The sequence below is a fragment of the Bombus bifarius genome, unplaced genomic scaffold (genome assembly GCF_011952205.1).
Source record: "Bombus bifarius isolate JDL3187 unplaced genomic scaffold, Bbif_JDL3187 scf7180000007993, whole genome shotgun sequence".
In the NCBI taxonomy this organism is placed as follows: Eukaryota; Metazoa; Arthropoda; class Insecta; order Hymenoptera; family Apidae; genus Bombus; species Bombus bifarius.
This window is the reverse complement of record NW_022884374.1, coordinates 100,229-123,904: the sequence shown is the minus strand read 5'-3', so window position 1 is coordinate 123,904 and position 23,676 is coordinate 100,229. Positions and strand designations below refer to the sequence as shown.

Below are 23,676 nucleotides of genomic sequence, written 5' to 3'. Positions count from 1 at the left end.
GCGATTCACTACGAAGACTCCCTAGATACCATAGAAATACCTCGGCGGGTACAGTTTCCGTCGCAGGAATGAGGAAATTCCGGATCCTTAACACGGCAGCAAACCGGCCTCGACACAAGTGCCAGAATTCTGAACGAACTACGCGACATGGCAACGACTAATTAGCGACGACGATGTAGATTATAGATCCTTCCTCGTTTCGATTTATTCCAGTCATCCTTGGGTTCTCTTACAATAATTTATTTAACAATATTCTTAACAACAGAATTATTCTATTTTACGCCGAATAGCCATGGTTCTTCCAGCGAATAGAAATATCCATGTCAATTTCAAATAGACGACTAATTTCTATTTTAATACCTAATTTTAATAATTATCAAAGAAACAAAACTCGCCGATAATATTAAATCGTACGAGAGGGCGTTGATGGGACAAAAGAAAGGAAACACGGTGACATTATTAAAATGGCAGTATTCGATATAAAATTCACGAAAAATCAGAGGAAATATCTGCATCGATACGTGGTGCTCGCGATTCTAGCGAGTCTTCTTATCGGATTCTTGCTGTTTTTCATGGGAGTGATTGCTTCGTTCGTGATTGCGACGAAACTGCGCTTCGACGACGAGAATCTCTTCGGGCTTGTGTTTAAAACCCTGACGTTATACGGTCTTTACGTGCTCGCTCATAATCTGGTGGGCGTGAAGCTGTGCTATAATTACTTCCACTATGCCGAAGGGTAATTGTAGTTGAATTAATAAGATTTCACTTTTCTGTGCCTTCTGTACCGGGGAAACGTGTGACATAATTAACGAAATGCTCTTTTTTTAATCTTTTTATTCCTTATTCGTATATTATATTCAGAAGATTAATTGTTTTATGTAATCCTTGAGTTATTAATATAATGGATTGTAGGGATTAATGAATAATTAATGAATCGATGATACAATTAAGAATATAATTGATTAGTTTATAGCGTTTGCGGTTAGGTTAGAAAATTTGTATCATTTGAGAAGCTTTTTAGACAAATTTCTGGAATATTAGGTTAAGTAAAAAGTTCTGAGCGTTTTTCGCTAGATGTCTTTAGTGAGCCATATCTCACGATGTGCACATCGCATCGAGTCATAGTATACACCGATTTCAAGGTGATATTACGCATCAAAAAGGTTCTTTGTCAGTTTTGTGTTCGGTGAAGCCAGTTGTGTGTTACAGCGTTCGAAAATGGAGATAAAAAAAGAGAAAATTCGATACATTCTTCAGTACCACTACGACCAAGGTGAAAAGGCGGAGCAGGCGGCCAAAAAAATTTGTGCTGTTTATGGACCCAGTACAGTATCGAATGCAACAGCAAAGCGGTGGTTCCAACGATTCCGTTCTGGTAATATGGACGTCGAAGATGAGGCACGCTCTGGTAGGCCAATCGTCGAAAATGTGGATAAAATCATGGAAATCGTCGAGTCGGACCGGCATGTGAGCACTTATTCCATTGCCCAGGAACTGAAGATTAGCCAGAAAACCGTTTGGAACCATTTGCATAAGGCTGGTCTCAAGAAGAAGCTCGACGTATGGGTGCCACATGAATTGACGCAAAAGAACCTTTTGGACCGAATTGATGCCTGCGATTCTTTGTTGAGACGTAACGAAATCGACCCATTTTTGAAGCGGATGGTGACTGGCGATGAAAAATGGGTCACATACGAGAACAACAGCCGAAAAAGATCGTGGTCCAATCGCGGTGGGCCGGCCCAAACGATCGCCAAGCGTGGATTAACGGCCAAGAAGGTTTTATTGTGTGTTTGGTGGGATTGGAAGGGAATCATCCATTATGAGCTGCTCCCATCGGGGCAAACACTTAATTCGGACCTCTATTGTCAACAACTGACCAGACTGAAGCAGGCGATCGACCAGAAGCGGCCAGAATTGGCCAATAGGAAAGGTGTTGTGTTCCATCAAGACAACGCCAGGCCGCACACATCTTTAACGACGCGTCAGAAGCTCCGAGAGCTTGGCTGGGAGGTTCTATCGCATCCGCCGTACAGTCCAGACCTGGCACCAAGCGATTATCACCTTTTTAAGTTTTTGCAAAATTTTCTTGATGGTACAAAACTGGCCTCAAGAGAGGCTTGTGAAAATGAGCTGGTCAAGTTTTTTACCAATAGGGACGAGGACTTCTTCAACCGCGGAATTATGAAATTGCCTTCAAAATGGACAAAAGTAATCGAACAAAACGGCGCATATTTAATCTAAATCGAATAATCTTGACTATGTTAATTTCATCGTCGAAATAAAGCGAAAAAGCGCTCAGAACTTTTTACTTCACCTAATATTAAAATGACTAACAGAAGTAAATTGAATGGTACTTTTGTAATTTACATCTGTTACATCGTCTACATTGTCTGTCTCATATCTCGTATATAATCTCATTTATATCGTCTGTAACCTTATCTTGATCTTTTTTTATTTTCCTTTAAAAATGCATTCGTAATCGTTACATTGGTAAACATTTTGTACGCAATACATAAGTAATCGTGATAGTAATCAACGTACATCACTCTAACTTACAATATTCAACGTGGAAACGCGCAATCACGAAGTGTACACGAAGAAGAAGATGACATCGCGGCTTAATTAACGACCCACAACATCCACGCGATCAAAGGTACCGCGAGCGACATTCCTCCTTTAATTTCTTCGGTTTTTGCGATAGCCTCGTGGAAGAGAAACGTTGTAAGAAAGATAAGTTCATTTTTCTGCAAATTGTTCACTCGTTGCACGTGTACCGGCTTCGAAAACGAATCACCAAAAAGTAACCTCTTTCCGAATTTTAATTTTATGATAAAATATTCCAGAAATACTAAAATGTAACGGTAAACCAATTATTGTCGTAACACAAATTTTCAAATTACATTCTGTCGCTTTTTGTAATTTTATGTCGATTCTGTCCATAACAAATTTACGTATTAATTAGTAGGTTGAACATGTTTGTGGCATGTGTAAAGGTTCGGAGAATTTTTCGATTTAATCGCGTATTTCAATTCTTCACAGTGTCATCCCTTTAGCTTCGTAATTAATTAATTTGTAACTTTGTTCTCTGCCGCAATACGTTTCCATGTAGTTATTTGAACGTTTCATCGGTACGCGAATTAGTACAATTAGAGAAATCAGAAGACTGAAAAAGGCTGGAAGGTTAAATTTCGTGGTACAATACCGGCCAAATTGCGAATTAGCCGGATCGAAGCTGTGATTTCGCGTAAATTAGTTAACGAGAACAACGACAGGATATTCTTGATATTTCCCTGCGGAAACCGCGCCGCGAACGGAAATTCACCGGATTGAAGCATTCATTAGGGATGTCGAGTGTGCGTGAATACAATCAATTGGTCCTTGTAATCGGATCTACGCGAGCACAATGTGCGTCTCGGTTGCTATTATACAAAATCCGTGGGAGATGGAGACAAAAGTGCTAAAAAATTGGAAACTAGGATTTTTCCCCGAAGAAAATCGGATGTACGTAAAATTATATGGTGAAAATCTAAACAAATTCATCTAAACAAGTAACGTTAAACGTATATGGTAGAGTATATATTTTCAGAAAGGTGAAGAATTCTTTTGCGCTATACTCGTCGAATAAAATTGACGAAAAATCTCAATGGTATATCGATCAACGAATTTATCGATTAAACTTCACAATCATCTAAGTCTAAGAAAAGTATCTAGCCTGAACAACGAAGATCGAAGAGAACATCCAGTTCATTCGACTCTTTATAGACGAGACGAAAAGAAACGATAAATGGACAACGAAAAAGGGCGAGGAGGAAAAAGAGGGTGGCGAAAAGTGGATTCGAGCGTAACCTCGTTGGAGAACGACCGGAGAATTAACCCCTAGCGTGTTTTTCTTAATTTTCTTTCTCTCTGTCGACCGGCCGAGTACGAATTGGAAAACGGCCGCTTGCCGAAGGCCGATCGATTTGTCAGAATTTTCAAGTAATTCCACCAATACTCCGCCAAACTTCATTTGTTTTAATTACCCTTTCGCTCGTTAATGTATCTCCGCGGTATCTAGTCGGTGGTTAGAATGATTTTCCGCCTCCTTTCAATTCACACACGTACACGCACATAGACGCACCCGTGTTTGCATCAAAGTGTGAAAATTGGAAGACGAAATTAATCGCGACTGGTTCCTTGCTGAGTTAAAAATGGACCGGTTCTAGGCTGTCTTAAATAAAGATTATAGATTAAGCCATCCAGTTGGTGATAACGGACGATTCGTCTGTTTCAGGCCAGGGATGAACCTGAGACTGTTCCTATGGACTCTGATAGGCTTGTTCGTGGTGCTCGTTGGCTGCTTCATGGCCAGCATCTGCTTCTCTACAGCGGATCTTTTAACGGTTCAACTTAGGCAAACTCTTCACGAGGGTGAGTTCCAGAGTTTAAAATAATATTGGGGAGGGAAAATTGGGGAAAAATCGATTATGTCTATTTGATTTGACTCTAACTGGAAAATTACTTTCTGCCGCTTATTTTTTATGGACATTGAGTTCTCCCGGTTTTATATCGCTTTGTCTTCATTTCTAAATTTTTAATTTCTCGAGTGATTTTCTTTCTTCGCCGAACGATTAATCCCAAACAGATCTATAATATCTTCGAGCTTCGCGATTTCCCTAATTTCCATCCATTGGAACAATAAACGCTCGCAGGCGTTGCACGAAGCCAACGATAACTCCATTAACGAAAACGAAAGCAAGGCAAACGGTATTCGTCGGTGGCCGAGCGCGGATAACCCATTTTCCGAAAACAGAGAGACAAAGCGAAACCGAGGCAAACGCCGGAATCGTGAAATATTCATCGACAAACGATGTATGCGAGCGATATTCGCGGATCGGCAGGTGGCTGTACGCGAATTCATTTTGTCCGCGTGATCGCCTCGTGAACGCCTATCCGTTGTCGCCTATCCTTTTTTCCCCTTCCACGTTCCTCTCCCTTCTTCATTTTCCGCTGGCCCGTCGTTTTTCCGAATTTGAATATTTAACAAAGCAAACAGAAGAAAGAGAAAAATAGCGGAAAGATTGGATATATACGAGGCACGCGAGGCACGCTAGATCCAGCAGAGTGTTGTCTCAATATGGCAGGCAGATGGTGGAAACGGTGCGCTTCCGCGAAATAGTATCCGACTATGTAATATGCAAATCGACGGTCGAACGCGACGCACACCGGCTGTCCCGTTCGAAATTACCGATGGAAATCTCGTTTGGTGTCTAGCTACTTAATGAATAGATACGTGACTCTGTGGATCCTCTTGCTCCGGGCCTCGAAATTCGAAACGTTTGCTCCCGATAAACTTGCAGGCTGATGCGTCGCGTTCCGCTGCGTGCTCTACGCAAATTTACCCTAATTAGCTGTAAATTGTGAGAGATATGGAGATCGCGATCGACTTAGTGCTTCTGGGTGAGTGCTGGTGAAGAATCGTTTATGGTGCAGGACATGTGTTGTATATTTTGTATCTCGTGAATTTAGTGGTAATGACAGAATTCAGAATAGTCCAAACATTAATACCACTGACAAATTATACAAAAAGAAACAATGTACCAGTGAAATGTTTCGTGGTGATCGAATTAACAGTTGTTTGGTCCACGATAAACATATATTTTACTTTGATTATCCGCGAACCGCGAACCATACGAAGATCATCGTGCGTTTACTATTTCTTTATCTTCCTTTGACAAAATAAATGTAGAATGAAGCATGACAAAGTTATAAAAAAAACAGAATTGTAATAAAATAAAATTATCTATGGGGAATCTTTGTATTCGTTATTCTACACTTGCGTTAAAATGGAAAGATCCACGTGGTTACTTTGAAATCTCCCAAACCGCTAATGAAATCGCTATAAACTGCTCGATCTCGCGTGAACCTTCAATCGCCAGTATTTAACTAGAATCGACATTTGATTATTTCGATCATGGGTTTTTAATTAATACGCCGAAGGTCTCGACCGCGAAATGAAAATGAAAATTTCAATTTTCCACGGATCCAACCACTTCGACAAATTCCTTCGATAGGATATAAAATATCGGAAAGTCGTAGGCTAATGCAAAATATTCCAGGCTACCGGCCACCGTTCCGTGGAATTTGTCGGCGCTTCCACAGAATACCGTCCCATCTCGTGTGAGAATAATCGAGATTCATGTACGCCCGACGATTCTGCCATTCTTTTTCATACACCGTATGTCTCGTTCCCAGGAGTCACTTTATTGGTGACCCATGGGAGATTCAATGATCATGCATAGGTTAAATATTATTTGCGTCTCTCCTTTAGTGCCATTTAATAATTATGATTTTTTTAAGATAATACGAATGAATCGTGTTTGATCGTATTCTAAAGAATTAGTTCCTTCTAAAATTCATCAAAATTCATCGTCAAAATTCTCCGTATTCTGTGAAATAGGTATGAAAAGATACTTCACAGATGTGTCATGGAAGCGAAAAATAGACAGCATGCAGGTTAACATGCAGTGTTGTGGAATAGATTCGTCCGACGATTGGCACAAGACATATTGGCTGCAACGGGAGTTTCTTGTGCTTGACTCGCCGGATATCTTGAGGTAATTATCGCTTAATTATGTCAAGACAATCGAGGGTCGATAGCACCTATCGATCGGATACACCATAAAATCTATATCTTATCCGCGTTTATCGACTATTATCTTCTCACCTACCCTCCACCATGGTTCATGGACAATGTGAGCTTTATCGTCTTACGATAGTCGTGTTACTTCCAAGGAAGTGATCCTGCTTAACCCAAGTGGAACATCTTCCCAAGAAAGTAGTATATCGAAATTTTATCGTGGCTATTAAACTGTTATCATAAGAATTCATACGTGTTATAATTATAATTAAAATTGTAACCGGAAATTGAATTTCTTCGAAAAGATACGAACTGCAATTTAATGCAAACTTAATGTCCGTACAAATCCATATTTTTATAAACGTAACAAAAAAAAATGGAATTTTGCTTTCGTTATTTTATATATTTTCGATTATTTATTTCATACATATATCCTACTATGTATTATTTATTTGATATGTTTAATATTTTTATTATTCTGTATATTTTGCATGCTGCGTGTTTAACGTTACGGAAACTTGTCTGAACATTAGTTAAAAACTGAGCGGGAACAGGTTACAATTTCATTGTTATCATTTTCATTTTCTTGGGAAAAGCAGGATTGATAAAAAGGGAACTCCAATCGTCCCAAATACCCGTTTCAATTATATGATACGACACGGAAAGAGTTCCAGTCGCTTCACTGACAACAAAAGAATGTAAAGTAATTCATGATTCACCCTGTATAAAACTATGAATGGAACATGAACCCTAACCTGAATTGCAGGCAAACACAGGAGAATATTACTATTCTATGAATATAAAATAGAATACCAGAAATCACACGATCAAGCGCATTGAAATTCAACAAATCACGACACCCATCCCATCGTGTTGGTAACATTTTTTCCACGAGCATCCGCGCAATAATTACACGTAATACCCAAGCCATTTCTGTCCACCGACGGCGAGGAACAAATTTTCCAGGAACTTTAATGGAAACGCAGAAAGTATGCCAGGATTTTAATTACGACTATACGCGTTCCCACCGCGTAGAAACGAAATTTTAACGGGAGTAGTTGACCGAGAGGGGTGGTCCCGTCATACGATTTTAAAGCGGCCATCCACGATTCTGCAAAGCTGTTCATACTCGCTACATCGACGTCGTTGTTTCTTAGAGGTTTCCATTTCTTAATGAAACTATACGTTGTGTTAAAAGAACGTGTTCGTGGTCTTGATTATTAAATATACGCCTTATACTTATAGGTTGATGCACGTAGGATGTTTCTTTGGATTCAAACTTTAATCGTGCGTTGAAAATATCATCATACGTTTAATCCGCTGATTAAATTACGCTTAATTCCTACGTGATTCGTTGCACTCCACCAACTAGTTTACATGAACCTAATATATCGTCCACTTTTTTCTAACACCCTGTATATCGAAAGAAGAAAAAGCACAAGGAAGAGCGTGAAGGAGATGAAACGTGATTCTACGCCCTCCACGAGATGCTCCTAGAAAAGGATTTAAAACACTGCTGGCTCCTCGGCAAAGTGCCCTTCCATGGCCAGATTATTTCCACGCCGTGGAAAGGGCCTTTCACCTCAGGTCTGGCCCACCTAACTCACCCTCTAAGGGCTCCTTCGTGTGTGCTTTTACCGGCCACACGTTACGCCCATGCGAAAGCATTCTCCATCTGGATTTAGAAATGGTTTACGGCCGGTGAAATGTTGCACGTTAATGCTCCTCGATCGCTCAGATTCGTTTGTTTCTTTAGAAAGAAAGTTGTGTGTAACATGGAGGAATTTTTAAGCGAGGTCGTGAACCGTTATATTCTTCAAACCAACCTAGATATCCATATGAGAATTTGTGAATATATTAAATAAATTTTGACTATCATTTCCGCACTATTTATTTCATATCGTTAAAATTATATGTCTCGTGTTTGCGATATGATTACATCACATAGGAGGATGATTGGCCTGTCTGGCCATCGGAATATTAATATTGGATTGAGGTGGATAAGTCGTGATATGTGCTAAAGAAAAACTAGAGTATAGTTAACAATATATTTATTAACAAACTTTCGATGTACACTTTGCGTAGAGCTTGCGATTGCCGTGTCGAGTTTCCTCTCGCTCGAAAACCGGTAGACGAGTTAGGTCCGGAAATTCCACCAAGAGTCGATGGTAAACTGATTCACTGATTATAGTTTTTATTGATATTTGGTCGGCCGTGGCAGCGTATCCCATTGATGACAGTTGGGTTGTCGTATCGAGGAGTCGTTTGTTCCGCGGGTCCATAGCAACCCATAGCAGCTCAAAAAGTCTGCCGATGATGGGCTACTATAAAGCGTCATTTGAAGGCTCGTCTTAGGGACAGGTTCAGGTTAATCACGATGGTACCGTATGTTGCGATCCGCTTCTGTTCGCGGGTCCGCGTATTTTATTGCGCAGATACACGCATATATCGGCGCCGGTGTCCACTAGGAAGGAGATCTTCGAGTGCCTGTCCATGACGAATATGCGGCGGGATACTAGGCCGTCGTCGCTTGCCGCGCTTACGAACGGCTGGTCCCGTTTCCCGTATTCCAGGTGCACGGGGAACGACACTTCTTCGCGCATTCTAGGAACGTCGCGTGGTAGTAACAGAGTCCGAACTGCTGCAGTCTGTTTCTCGAAGTCGATCTACGACGACTCCGGTTTCGTCTTCGTAAAGGGCGTCTTCCATCGCGTCCAAGACGCGGTTTAGTCGTTCGCTGTCCGTTGCCGTTCTTTCTGCGCTGACCGCGACAATCCGTCCTGCCTCCGGGAGGATCTTGTGTATACTATCGGCGATCCGGGTTAGCGTTTCAGCTTTCTTTTCGTCCATGGCGTCCAGAACGTGTTGCACATGTACCGGTAGTCGGCTCTCCCAGAGCGTGAGGATAAAGTCATTCGATGTCGACGGGGTGGCAAGATTTATTAGATCCAGGTAGAATTGGAACGGCGTCCTATCGCCTATGTGTTCATCTTCAAGCATCTTTCGCACTCTCTTGGAGTCCGAGTCTCCCAATCTCTTAATGAGCTCCTTCTTGAGGTACCCTCCGGCGTACGTCGTGGTACGTTACCGGCGGGGCGAGTAGTATGTCCCGGCGGCACGCGCATAGCTGCACGTGCGGCGCGGTAATATTCGCGACAACGGTCTGAAATTTCGTCTTGTCGCCCGTAATCTGGGCAGTTCCGAACTGCGCTTCCAGCATCGCGAACCACAGTGTAACATCGTATGGCCAGAACGGTAGTACGCGGAACGGTGTGTTCACCGCGTCTATGTTGTCGTACGCGGTCGTCGTACGTTCGGCTCCGTCGATGATCTGGCAATCATCTTGTCCGAAGGATAGGGTCTCTGTGTAGCAAGTCACAGGACAGAAACCGTTGGAAAGTTTGCTGTCGAGTGCCGCTACACGATCATTCTGTAGGCGATATGTGCTTCTTTTTGGTACATTAGGTGAAAATAAATATTTATGCATGAATAATTAATTAATGATACGCGTATTTCCCTTAATTCTCTGATATCGTTTTGTATATTTATAATTTTCTAGTTTCATTTTGTAAAACTTCTATCGTACCAAATTACCGTATTTCAAACTCGATTGTTGTGAAGATCGATCGCCTTGTGGAATGCCGAAGTACACAATTCATGATCATTATTACCGCTTAAATTGCAAAATATCTGGCAACAATGTTCTTCGTTCGAATCAGCGTCCAACGAAGAATTAAAAATTAGAAATTTCCGCAAAAATCTTGCACTTTCTGTAATTATTCTATAGAGTTTTCCGATTGTAATAAATTTCTGACAGTTAGCAAACTATCTTTAGGATTTTTGGTACAGATACCGTGCGCTTGATACCTGGAATTGTTGAGGTTAACGAATTTTGCTGGCTGCGAGTAGAGAAGCGGAAGTAACGGATGCGAAACATTTGAATGAAACAATTCATGCAGTCGGGGCGAGTTCGCGTTGCTTAGAGTAGTTTCGCGGTAATTGCCTAATAGTTAGGTTTCTGTAGGCTGACGTATGTGTGCATTATGTGGTAGCGGTAATACGTTCGATAATAAAGGGTTAATAGCGCGTTCCGAATAGAAGCCTTTGTGTCGTGGCTGGTAATCGCAGATAGAACAGTGGGTTATCGATTTCTCGTTATGTTAATTGCAGAATTATACCTTCCACTAGGATCGAGCCCCGGGTCTCTCCTCGTCGCCGCAACTATTCCCCAAGCGTCAACCACCCCCTTCTCCACGTTGATCTCGTAAAATCCATTGAGATTATATCATATGCACGCGACAAAATGGCTGACGCCACGGGTTAATTCGATAAGGTGTAACGTGACATAACATCGTTTCAATTATGAGAGGCAGCATTTCGCTCGGTCGATTGCTCGAATGACCTAGATACCTAAATTTCAAAACAGTCGTTTCTTTGATTCTTTGTTAACGGTTTAACGTGATATAACATCGTTTTAATTATGAGAACTACCATTTTACTCGATCGATTATTCGAACGTCCTGGATACCTAAATTTTAAGGCAAGAGTTTCTTAAATTCCTTATCGCCGCTTTCAGCCTGTATAATTGAAACATCTTAAAATACCTAATCTAATTTAAAATCTACTTTTCGCAATAGTTTTGCAACTAATATCGTGTTATCGATATTGCCTTTTCATTTTTTTTTCTTTAGTACTAAAAATCTATCTTTACCATCTGTCAGGTACATTTCAAAAATATCGATTATTATAACGATGGTAATGCTCTTTCCTTAAAGAATTCTTACAGTGATCCCAGATTTGCCAGCAATTTTGAAAAGACTCCTACATCCGATTAGCTCTCGACGGAATCTATAATTCATGGAAGCAACTTTCCGAAATGATCTTTCTCCAATTTCGCATCGCGAAATCCAAGCTCGCCTCTATCGATGTCCATGAACCGATTCAAGCCGCAGATCGATGCCACCGCGTTTAATTACCCGAACGTAGCCACCGTATAGGACACGTGAAAGTCCTGTGGTCGATGACCGCTTTTCGCACGAAAACTTGCCACGAAAAGCCACGGTCGAGATGGTGTCGCCGGTCCAGGAGGGTACGCGACACGGTTCGTAGCTCATTCTGTACTTCGCAGACCTGTTCGCGTACAAGTTCGAATTAGCAAGTTCAACAACTTGCGGAATGCCAATCGGTGGCTCGTTTAATGTTCGCTATCAACGTTCCCCGATAATTTCCTACGCCTGGCGTCCACTGATCCTGGCTTTTTGCTATGACTATCCAAGAAGTAATTGAAAAAAATTGAAGCGTTTGTCAATACCTGCGAAAGTACGTGACAATTTCTTTTAATTTTTAACTCCCTTCTTAATCGCTCTACAACCGTACGTAACGATCTTTTTTACTTTCTAATTTTGATATTACTTTCATAATCGGGGACAAAAATATTCCCGCAAAAGAAAAACCTCAACTCAAAATCGCCACTTCCTTAAAACAAACTCAGTCCATTTACGGCATAACCATCTTTCCCTTGTCCAGCTGTACCGATGTAGCAGCCAACATCTTGGAAACACGTTTCTACCAAAGTATAACGATTCTTCTGAACGACACCGTAGAGACCGGGATAAGAAGGAGGGCTAGAGAAGCAGAGGAACGTAAAAGAGAGAAAATGGATTGTACGTGTGGAGGCGATCCGACACGTAGGAATCTTGTTTCAGGTACGCGAAAGTGGATGGTCGCGTGACACCGCCGGTGGTGCCGTGGAGTTGCTGCCGAATCAACGTAAAGGGTCCGTGCTATCACGATCCGCTTCAGCTGCCAAATTCGGAACAAAACTCCACTTACGACAGCCTAAACCCTCGGGGCTGTCTCGTCGCCATCAACAGCGTGCTAAACGGAACGCTCTATTCCACCGTAGTCCTGATCGCGTTTCTGTTTGTGTTACAGGTAAATCAATAATAACGCGCCGGCCGGCGCAAACAATTGCTTAGTCGAATCGGGATGGCTGGGATCAAGTGCGTTTCACGATGGATCAAATTTGTTATCGAAATGATCGTTGGACAACGTCGAACCAACGTAGATTATTCTTTCCATTGTAATTTATAGATACGTTTATGTCAAAGACTATATTTGATTTTCTACACTGCGAATCAAATATTGATCTATTTAAACAGAGGGAATTCCTAAAAATCTGCTGAAGAAAAATGACCATAGGGATTAAGTCGACGTAATTCGCGGATTTTCCAAAGCTCTTTTTTGACAGATGATCGAATGAAAAATTACAAGCGTAGATAGCAGCAATTTTATCGCTGCAGCTATTCGCGGATCTAGAATAAACAAGCGCGACAGTGGAGAGCTGCAAGCGAGTCGACGAGAGGCGGACTGAAATAGCGGTGGATTATCAGATTCGTTCGGAATTATTGATTGCCTGGACGCGATGATACCACGTGTCATCGAAGCCCGCAAACGCGTAATATTTTAAGGTGAAAGGCTGCTTTTCACGCCAAATTTCCATCGTTTCGTTGCTCTAGTAATTCAACCCTCGATCGTATTCATCCGACAAAAATATTCTATGAAATCTAACAAGACCATCTTAGACATTATACCTTCATTGACAAGATGTTATACTATGCGAAGAAAAGCTCGCGCGGCAAATTATTCTGATCCAAGAAAAATTCTTTAAAATCTGATGTCCTTCGACTAAGATAACGTAACAAGATAATGTGATAAAATAATCAACGTAAAAATTCGTGAATATTATATCTCCAATCGTTTTGCTAACTGGTCGCGAATACTTATACAGTTCAACTTATAATATAACATGAAATATAAGGAAACATAAATGTTTCCCTCATCTGACGGCCACTATCATCTGTTCCACGCCTCCCTGGTCACTGACCACTAAGCTTTCCAAGTTTTGTCTTGCTAGCTGTCCACGAATTCTCAGAATCATGACGCGCAGTGTTCAACCTATAACATATGAAATATAAGGAACATTAATGTTTCCCTCGACTGATGACCACTATCACCCCTTCCACTGCACATTACATTTAATCCGCACCTCATTATGTGTCCTCGCTCCGTTTTGTCTTTTATCGATCTCTCTCATCGCTTTGGAAATTATCTGCACCATATTACTTATTGTTAAAATATTGGTATCTTGCTGAACGTAAAATGGCGGGGTTTTCATGTTCTAATACCTATACTTTGTTATAAGCACAATAGTCTTTTGCTGTTTTCATTATGTTTAATTATGTTTCAAAAATTTCATTTTATTGGTCGGTTTACTTTCAACTACCACAACATCGCTATTCCAGTGATGTAAGTCCTGAAATTCGATGTTAGCTAATTTTATTATTAATCGGAAATTAATGCTATAGATTTTAGGCAATCGTGCTGGTCGAGCCGATTATTAATATGAAAGCGTTTTAATATATAGTAAATAGGATTTGTACTGCCATATCGAACAGTTACTAAATTACGCCACTCACATTCTTGTTAAATAGACTGTATCAATAGAAATTGCCCATATTCTGGCAGATCTTTTTGTTAAAAACTTGCTTCAAGACAAAGTAAAATTGAAGCTCTTTTCTCAAATTCTTGAGTTCTATAACACGTAGTCGTTATTATTTATATTATACATATTTTTACATTTATTCATTATATTTGTATTTTATTATATTTGTTATATCGATACATATATAAAATTAATTACGAACAGCATTGCAAGTGCAAAGAAAAATTTGCAACATAAGGAAAGGCTTGACAAGGGGAACAAATTTTATAGTACAAATACATACAACTAACGTACGGAAATTCCTTTTCAGATTTCGGTGAGCGTATTGTCGAGGTTCGACTTCACTGCCGCGAGGAACGCGGTGGCGCTTGGAGATCGGTGGGCAGCTTCACCGGGTTGGCTCTATGGCCGTCTGGATTTTGGCTTAGCCAGCGGACCTAATCTCTGCCAGATCGATCGGGTTAGTGGACCGGCTGAATTGAATCAATCGATTCCCCGGATGAGCCATCAGCGAGTCGCTCGACGAACGATGCTGTTCGTAAATGTGCGAAAAATCGGTGTCAATCGAATGAACGAGGAAAATTTCGGACGATCAGGTTTTAGATCGATTGAGAAAAATAAAATAATTTAATTCGGACAATATTTGTCTAGCTCGTGGCTATAATAAGTACTTTACACCTCTTTATAATAAGTACTTTTCTCTCATAATCAAACAACAACTGATAAAAATCAAACTTTCCTTCAACCACTTTACGCGTGTACCAAAATTTCAACAAGTCCCCAAAATTCAATTAACAAATCAGAAAAAACTGTCCTCACTGCATTTAACGTTTCGACTACTCGTTCGTACATTTTTAATGTCTCTCTCAGACAGTTTCATCCGAGCACGCTCGTTGCTGTCTCGTTTTTCGCCGGAGAGTTGCTAATTCTCAAACCCTACATGTGTAGACCGAGCAACTTGCTGCCAGCTGAAAAGAGTTAAAGGGAAGCTACAGTAACTTTCTAACTTTGCTAGAAATATCCACGGAATGAAGTTTGCGCCTCTGCATCTATGTATATGCAGCTGTATGTGTTGTCGGTGGAACACTTTGCTCAAGCGGCGCCGCTCCGGCTTTATTTGTTTAATTTTCTAATTTCTCCGAGTTAGAATGGAAGCGCACGCGCGCCACTGAAAGAAACGGAGACCCGCGTCGGACTTTCATTAGAAAGGCGACCACGTGATGAAGGAAAGTTTAAAAACTTTGTAGCTACGAGTGTTGGCTGAAATTTTATCTCTTGACATTTCTTACTTATATCACGCAGACACCGCGCGAACGTTGCTATTTTATTAATCAATGGGTAGGTGGATTATGGAGAAACACGTGCAACGGGTAAATTGCGCGAAATTAACAATTCGGGTAGAAAAATTATAATCTTATTAGTAAGGCTAGTTATACAGATTAACCGAGACTTATTTATCAAAAATTCGTCCAGTCTTCGTTTCTTATCTACTGCTTCTTCTATTTATCGAAATCGAAACTTTCTTCCAACAGTCTAAATTAATTCTAATTATTCTTCCCCCTAATTCAACGATTCCATTTTCAATCTCCCCATAGAAAAACAGCGGACAAGGCGATACGATGATCGATCTACGTCCGCTTGTATATTCCAGCGATACGGACTGAGAGCTCTGGAAGCCGAAACAAACCAGAAAATAAAACCAAAGCCGTCGAAGAAGAATCATATTTCCACGTCAGACACTTCCTTCACAAGCCCAACAAAAATTCCCCCACCTTTCAACGCAAATATATAATACGGTTCCGTGTAAGCATCGATCAAGTTTAACTTCAATCGTAGAGATCTATAAGAATCGAGGAACGTTTCTCGAAGCTTTTATCGAAATGAAAAGCCATCGCCGGAAGACAGGCGCGTTTAACGAAGCAACGCGCGCGTCCTCCGCGGGGATTAATCGATCATCGATTACGATACACTCTCGAAACGGCCTCTGAGGAACAAACAAGTTTCGTTTAGAACGAGAAAGACGATAAAGACGCAGACCAGAGCAACGGACGATAAGATAAGAGTCCGTAGAGTTTCTTTCTCGCAGAAGTACGTCGCCAAGATTCGACGATAGCTTTCACTATGATTACTGGGAATCGGTTAATCGAGTCGCGCCACTAAACCGCTCGTTTTCCCCGTCGTATCGAGTCGAACGATCGATGGGTCTGAACAAAAGAAAGGAACGGATGGAGGAGAGATGGTACGGAAGCTTCGAAAATCTCGACCGGGGACCGCGACGATGATAAAAAGCCGCGTTCACTGTGCTCGATCGTGTTCCTCCCCCGACGAATCGAGATATTCGATGCGATAGATAAAGGAATCGGAGAAACTGAAGAACAGATGTAATTACTAGAGTACAATCGTTGGATGCCGATGGTTAAATGGAATAAAGCTTACATTGCTCCGTTTCTTTTTCTTCTTTTTTTTTTTTTTTTTTATTACGTAAAAGAATCGTATCGATGGACGATAAAACACGATAGTCAAAATTTTATAATCCTTTGTTATATGAAAGAATATTTTCCTCGTGACTGATAAAGTAAGATCTGAATAGAAAATTTAAAAACTGTCAAATCAATCTGTAAGTTCAGGTATAATAAAACATCAAAGAAATACAGAGGTTCCTTCCGATATACGATCGTGAAATAATTTGAAACTAATTAACTGACAAAAGTTGAATCAATAATACCATAATATCTGTCAACGACAAAAATAACCGAGAAGGATATGAAACGCTAAAAAGCGTAGAGAAATGGCCAAAATTCCGTCGGAAACAGGCGAAACAGTTCGACTGGAGCGTCTGCTAAAGAAAATTCGAGAATCTAGCTTTTTGTTCCTCAAGGCTGACAGCAGGGGGAGGGGGAGTGAAGAAAAACCTCACTCCACCCTCATCACGTTTAGAGAAAGCTCGAGATTCGTGGTTCTCGTGGAGGAATCGGGAAGTCCCGAGGCGGGAGAAGCGACCGACTAGCGGAAAAAAGCATAATTGCGTGCTCGTTCCGATGACGCGGACTCGATTTAAACTGCTAGCCGCATAGCTCGCAAGAAGCAACGAAAACTAACAGGGATCAAGAACGGTAGAATCCCTAGGGGATTCTCGCGAATACGCCTCGTTTCGCGCAGCGGTTTCGCGCGTACAAACTGACGAGGGTGCGGTTCTTTCGTTGCAGCTTACAGCTGTGTTCCGTCGCTCGTGTCAAGCGAATCGAGGCTTTCTTGCGCGTAAAACGAACGATCGATAAACTTCGTATAGATTAGTCAAGCTACAGTAACTCACGAAAATATTGGAATACTTTTAGAAAGCAAAAAATTTGGAACAAATCTAAAAATACGTAGATATTACAAGATATTTATTGCAAGCGTATATTTAGTAGAGAAGCTAGTGTAACGAGTGTTAAATATGTTAACCAATATATTATTGTTATGGCCGAGCTTATTCTACTTTATTTTATTATTATTTTATTCTTTTACTCAGACGTAGTGGTTAAATCGCAATTCGGAATTTGGGAATATTGCTGTGAAAGGTTTTCAGGATTCAAAGGTTCGCAACCTAGTTTGATACTCTCTATTTTACAAGGCATAAACAAAATTTGAATAACTCATTACACCAGCTTGCTGCTCCATCATTTTCATCCGCGACGACTCGGGACAAACATCAATATTCATGATTCTATCAGGGCAGCTTCAATCTTGACTCGAAGGCTCTTTTGAATCATCACATTCTTTGATCAAAAATAAAAGGTAAAAAGCATATTTAACCGATTTCTCTTACCTACTGAAACTTAAAACTTCATTTCTATGCGACACACTTGCCTGAATATTTGTAAATTTTCCACAAAAACGGTGTATTTACCCTTTAAAAGAAGTACGACCGTATTTTGCACGTCTATCATTGAACATATCTGCAGTTTGTCCCTGTACAGTTTGCAAACCAGTAAATTTGCACACGTGATACTTATGAATAGGAACATCAGTGGGAATATTAAAACGCTGAATATATGACATATTACACTTAGAATAGGAAGAAAATATTGGATAAAGATGAAAGAAGAGAAGAAATTGGTGAAAAAGAAGCAGAAAGGATCTTTCCCCCGTTTCTAGAAGCAAGAACTCGCTCTGGCTGGAAGTAGGCGGACCGCTTTTCCTGCCTCGTTCGTCCTTGTCGAATTTAATAATGGCAAATTTACAGGGTGCGACGGGTTTTTTCGCGAGTTGGTGCAATTTCCCGCGACAGTGGTAACGAAGTTCTTACGATCCGCACGTTTCCCTCGTATCGCAGTAAAGCAACCAGTTTTACGCGACGTCCAACGTATTAATGTTAACGGAGCAAGCGCATGCCACCACCCTGTCCGGAAGTCGTGCAGAAAGTCGTTATGGTGCCAAAATCTCGCCATTATTTCTCGAGAACACTTGAAAATACATCGTCTGTTATTTGGGTCCCGTTTCTTTTAGTAAAAGTTGAATATTATACAAAACATTAATTATGCGTATGTTCTTTATGCGTTCACTTAGAAAAAGCGTACTATTTAAAATTCGAATAATTTAAACACCCGTTTCAAAATTTCCAGTAAAAGTTTAAAAATATATAAGATCCATATTTCGATATAAAATTTCTCGAGCTTGAAATTTCTTTGGATATCGATTTTAGAATTGTACGATACTTTCGGTATATATAATATTTGAATATTTTATTATTAAGTAAACGGTGGTATTTTATAATATTTGTAACTATAGTTAACACTGTAAGAGACAGTGCTGTAATCCATGTGACGTCGATTTTTTTGAGGAAGATTTGGTATATAAGAGGAAGCCTCGAGAAACCTGGATTCAGTGTTTGACCGACTCAGAAACACTTCACTCGTTCTTGAGACGCTCTCTCTTCGATCCTGCTATTCTCGTCTCTTGTCTGCTCTCGTGTCTGGTGATTTCTTTCCACGTATTTCTTATGTAGGAACTTTGTCTGTTTACATTAAACAAAATCTCTGTTTTATTCTGTTCTAGAGGATTTTCATATCCAATCTTCCTGTTTTCTATTTTGCACAGAATATTCATACTATATAATTTCCTTCTCCCATTTTATATAAAATTCTCTTTCTCTCTCTCTCTCTCTCTCTCTCATTTTTCTTAGAATTTTTACAAAGCATCTCTATTCTCTACTTTACATGGAATTTCCATACACAACCATCGTGTTTTACTTTATCATGAATTTTTATACTGCACTCTCATTTTTTACATTACGTAAAGTCTTTATACGACGTTTTCATACTTTTCCTACATTACCTTCAACTGATCACAACTAACCCTATTACATTACGTTCTTTCTCTTATCACTAAAATAAGTGCCATTTTAAAAATCAGCGAAGAATAAAAACTTGTTCGTTACTAAATAGACGAACCGTTAATAATGTGCTGCTTTCCTGAAAAACCAATTTAATTCCTAATGAAATTACACGTCGCCAAAAAGTGGGCAACAGTTCGAGCACTTTCGAACCGTGACGCGCAAAGGATCAAACAATTCACTTGCTCGTCAACAGAACGGTAGATTCCGCGTGAAATTCACAATGTTAGCACGCAGGTTACACCATGGACGCTCGTGTACTTCGCGAACCGTCATCAGGATCGACGGCCAGAGACCCGTATACACCAAACTGGTCAACGATTTTCGGAAAATCGAACGTACTCGTCGGAGGAACGAGTTCGAGCAGACCGTACGTGTACCGGTTATTCCGGTGGTCATTGTTTCCGTTGAATTCGATCAACGGACACGATCGAGAAAACAGTTAGTCCCATTCCCATAGCCAGCGAACCGATTCGAGAGAGTGCAAGCTGCACGAGACAGCGGAAGCACTCGAGGAAATCCCTCGATGCCGGGTCCTGTCCGGCAATCGATTGCCGAAGAAAAGCGTTCCAGGAGAGAACGATGCACGCCTGTCGACAAACAACCGCGGACCTCCACGATCAACCTGGTCTTGCCACTCTTTCGCCCTCTGCCACTCGCTAAATTGAAATTCGATTCCACCGCGGAAAGAGACCAGTTCCGTGTCCCGCAGGATTCTCTCCGAGCGTGATACGCCGTGACAAAGATACTCTAATGCGACTGTGTTGAGATGAGCCGTGGTGATCGTACAGTAGTTGGAATCGTAATCGATAGGCGATATATTATATTTATATGTATATATTAAGAGAATTTATTATTTGTATACCAAGGACAACTATAACGCTTGGCGATAATAAAATTTATTACGATCTACGTTTGATTTGTAGATTGAAGTTGCATTAAACGAAGGACCTAACAAAACGAGTAAATATAAAAACTGCATGTTAATCCGCGGCGGAATCGGCTCATTAAATCTTCTACCGTTTCATTTCCCGCTTGTAAATATTTCAGCAAGCGGTATAGCTTCAACCATCCGAATTTAATAAGCATCTCGCTTTTAAACGCAACAATATTTCAATGTTTCAGTTAATCACTAAACTTAATTTATACAACCATCCCTCCAGCATTTCGTTATCCGTAACCAACCTGGTTTCCGGCCAACGAAGCGTACTTTTAACTCTGATACGAGAACCATTGATACACTCTACGTATTTATGCAAAATTATACTGTGAAGAACGTAAAAATAAATCTTCGATTTAGTGTTATATTTACTAAATTACGACACCGTTCAGAGGTCTTCAAAACTACTCTTTTATCGAGATTGCAGATATTTATGAAGATTCATATCTTTACAACTAAAGATATTCTACATAAACGTTCCACGTCAGATCTTTTTATTTAAATTACTTTAAATCCATGCAGTTTCGGGGCAAAATATAATAATAACCACCCCAAGATTTTTTAAAATGGGTGTGCATTCACTGTAACTTCAATCTAGACGAAAAGCTTGATACTTTCTATGACACGGTAATCCCAGAACAGGATTTTCTCATCCTCTCGTCTTTCTCTCTCTTTCTCTTTGAACCATCCTGAGGGAAACCGGCAAGGAACATTAAAGCTGTTTTCACATTGTCGTTCGTGGAGGAACTCTCCGCCCGAGTACTTGCCATGGTAATCAACTGGAAGCCACTGGCTGGGTCCATTCCAGATTGCCCCTCGTTCAATTAGCATACATACGATGGCTACGCTCGCTTTCGGTCGCCTGCCGGCCCTTCGACCTATTTTCTTCTGAAACAGAAGTATCCCCCGCGCGTTAATTGATTTGACGTGTGTTCTTCTTCCTGTTCTTCGTGCAACGCGTTGTGTGTTTGGATTAATGTGGATTAAGCTTCCGAGCCAACTTCGTTGGTTCAATCCGAAGTTTCGAGTATGTTAAAACCTGAACACTTTCGACTATTTTGAAAATTCGTTCAACTTCTTCGTTGAATTGATAGACAGCAATATTTGCAAATGATTCGCAAGTTATATCGATTAGCTAGATAAACATAGTATAATCATCTATAAAAATTTTCGTACACTTTATAAAAAGACAATTTTCATTTAAGAAAATAACGACAAGGAAGAAAGGTAGATTATTTGAAATCCCTAAAAATATATGCATATGATACATATAGAAAGATTTACGCAGTTTTCACTTTAGTTGTACACTTTTACTTTTAAAGACAGCCTTTCAGAATGTTTCTTGATACACGTCAAGGTGTCTGTATAAAAAGACACATTAATACAAGAATCGCAATTTTCTAAGTGTCCGACCATTTCGACGAACTTCGCCTGCGTATTCGCCAGAAGCTTGTGCTTTTGTCAGACGAAATATAGCAAACTGTTCCGCCATTCCTAGTCGAAGTTTTCATACTTTCACGAACCATTGGGACCATTCGTTGGTTCTTCTGGAATTTCAAAAAGTTTCGCTGTCTACCATGGTAAAATAACAGTCAGAAACAAAGAAGAGACGTCTGTCGATGGCTTTTAGCGAACCTCTGGTTAACTGAACTATCGGAGTTACATAGTAATTTCCATTTGCCATTGTTACCAGGCGAATAAGATTTTCAGTGATTCACCGTTTATCGTTTGTATACGAGGTGTGGCATGCAAAAGTAAGACAAAAATATAGAATGTAATTCTTTCATTCGATGTCCCGTTTCGGAGAATATTAGGTTTGAAAAGTTATTTCACCAACTTGGTTAGTTCCAGATTGGAGACAAGTGGATAATCGACAGGAGATTATTTTATAGACGAAAATAAGTAAAAAATGGAATTGAACTTTTTTCGTTTGAAGCTTCGTTCTAGTGAAAATCGAGTTCGTATTTGACGAATGTTCAAACTGGATTTTGTCGAAAATCTAGCTTTACATGAAAAATTCGTATTCTACATTTTTAACTTATTTTTGTAGGATAATCTTTTGCCAATTATTCATTCGTATCTCGTTAAAAGTCCATAAATTCCAAATTCATATGCGTTTGATAAACATTCGAACTTGATTTTCTCGGAAAAGCGATTCGAAGTTAAAAAGAAAGCTACTCTCTTCGTGTTTCGTACACAGAATAACTTTTGCACGGGTACTTTGCTCTGTAACACTTTGAAAAGTACAATACGCAGTTGAACGCGACTTTAAAATTAAAAAAAGAAGAGGCGATACAAAATATATCGATATGACAATCTCATTATACAGATTTCCTGTAAAGTACGGTTTGCCTCGGCGGAAATTCGCTAATCGTTTTAAATAGCCCATTATTGATAATTTGGATTCGATGCTGCCCCCAATAATTCCACGATACGCGTTTAACATTTTAAATCGCTGCGTTACAACACACTTCGCGTCACTGATAAATTCCCACGAATGCCCCATTCGATTGTTTCACAAACCCCCGGTGTTTATCCCATCGCGACCATAGAACATCCTCTTGCGACAAAAACGAGAGATTGCGGATGAAAGCAAAATGATCTCATACGTGTACGTATATCTTCGAATTAACTTGGAAAGCCTACGTAAATTATTTCACGATTTTTATTGTATTTATTCGTTCATAATTTGCCCTTAATATGATTTCTCAATATGAGATTTTCCGGATTAAATTCTAAAATGTTACGAACTCTTCGCTGAAGTGAAATCTCACGCATGTTTCTCTTTGTGCATTTGGGACTGAAATTAAAAGTTAAGTGTGTAATTTACAGATGATTTAATTGATATAACTCGTCCATACGTCTGTACGTGTATACATATATCTCAAATGTAGTTTAACCTGTTCTTATCTATGATGAATAACAATGGAAACGTTGACAGAAGATTGTAAAGCACGAACGATCTTTATAGGGCAATAGACAACTAGTAGGAGGCGTGTATTCGCCCAACCCGATTAAATTTCGTGTAAATTTCAGACTGATCCGTGTACCCGTGTCGTATTTCATAACTCGTTGCCCGTACACAGTTCTCGTTCCTTTAATTTCCGCCTTCCTGCTTGGCCCCGGTACGATATATTCGCAGTTACCTCGCACCACAGCAAATTCATCTGGCGGCAATTACGAAACGATCTCTAGCAACCGATAAACCTTCCGCTGCAAGCCGAGCCTTGCATGCG

General features: G+C 40.2%; 1 protein-coding gene across 1 annotated transcript in view; it reads left to right on the top strand.

Annotated features, from left to right (window-relative positions):
- The window catches only part of LOC117205834 (photoreceptor outer segment membrane glycoprotein 2-like), a 72,424-nt gene that overhangs the window by 46,319 nt on the left and 2,429 nt on the right, over positions 1-23,676 (top strand). The window contains exons 2-5 of the mRNA XM_033444592.1: positions 4,277-4,413; positions 6,443-6,599; positions 12,328-12,556; positions 14,437-14,586. Coding sequence (XP_033300483.1) covers positions 4,284-4,413; positions 6,443-6,599; positions 12,328-12,556; positions 14,437-14,586 — 666 coding nt within the window. The 5' untranslated portion in view covers positions 4,277-4,283. The remainder of the gene's footprint in view (positions 1-4,276; positions 4,414-6,442; positions 6,600-12,327; positions 12,557-14,436; positions 14,587-23,676) is intronic.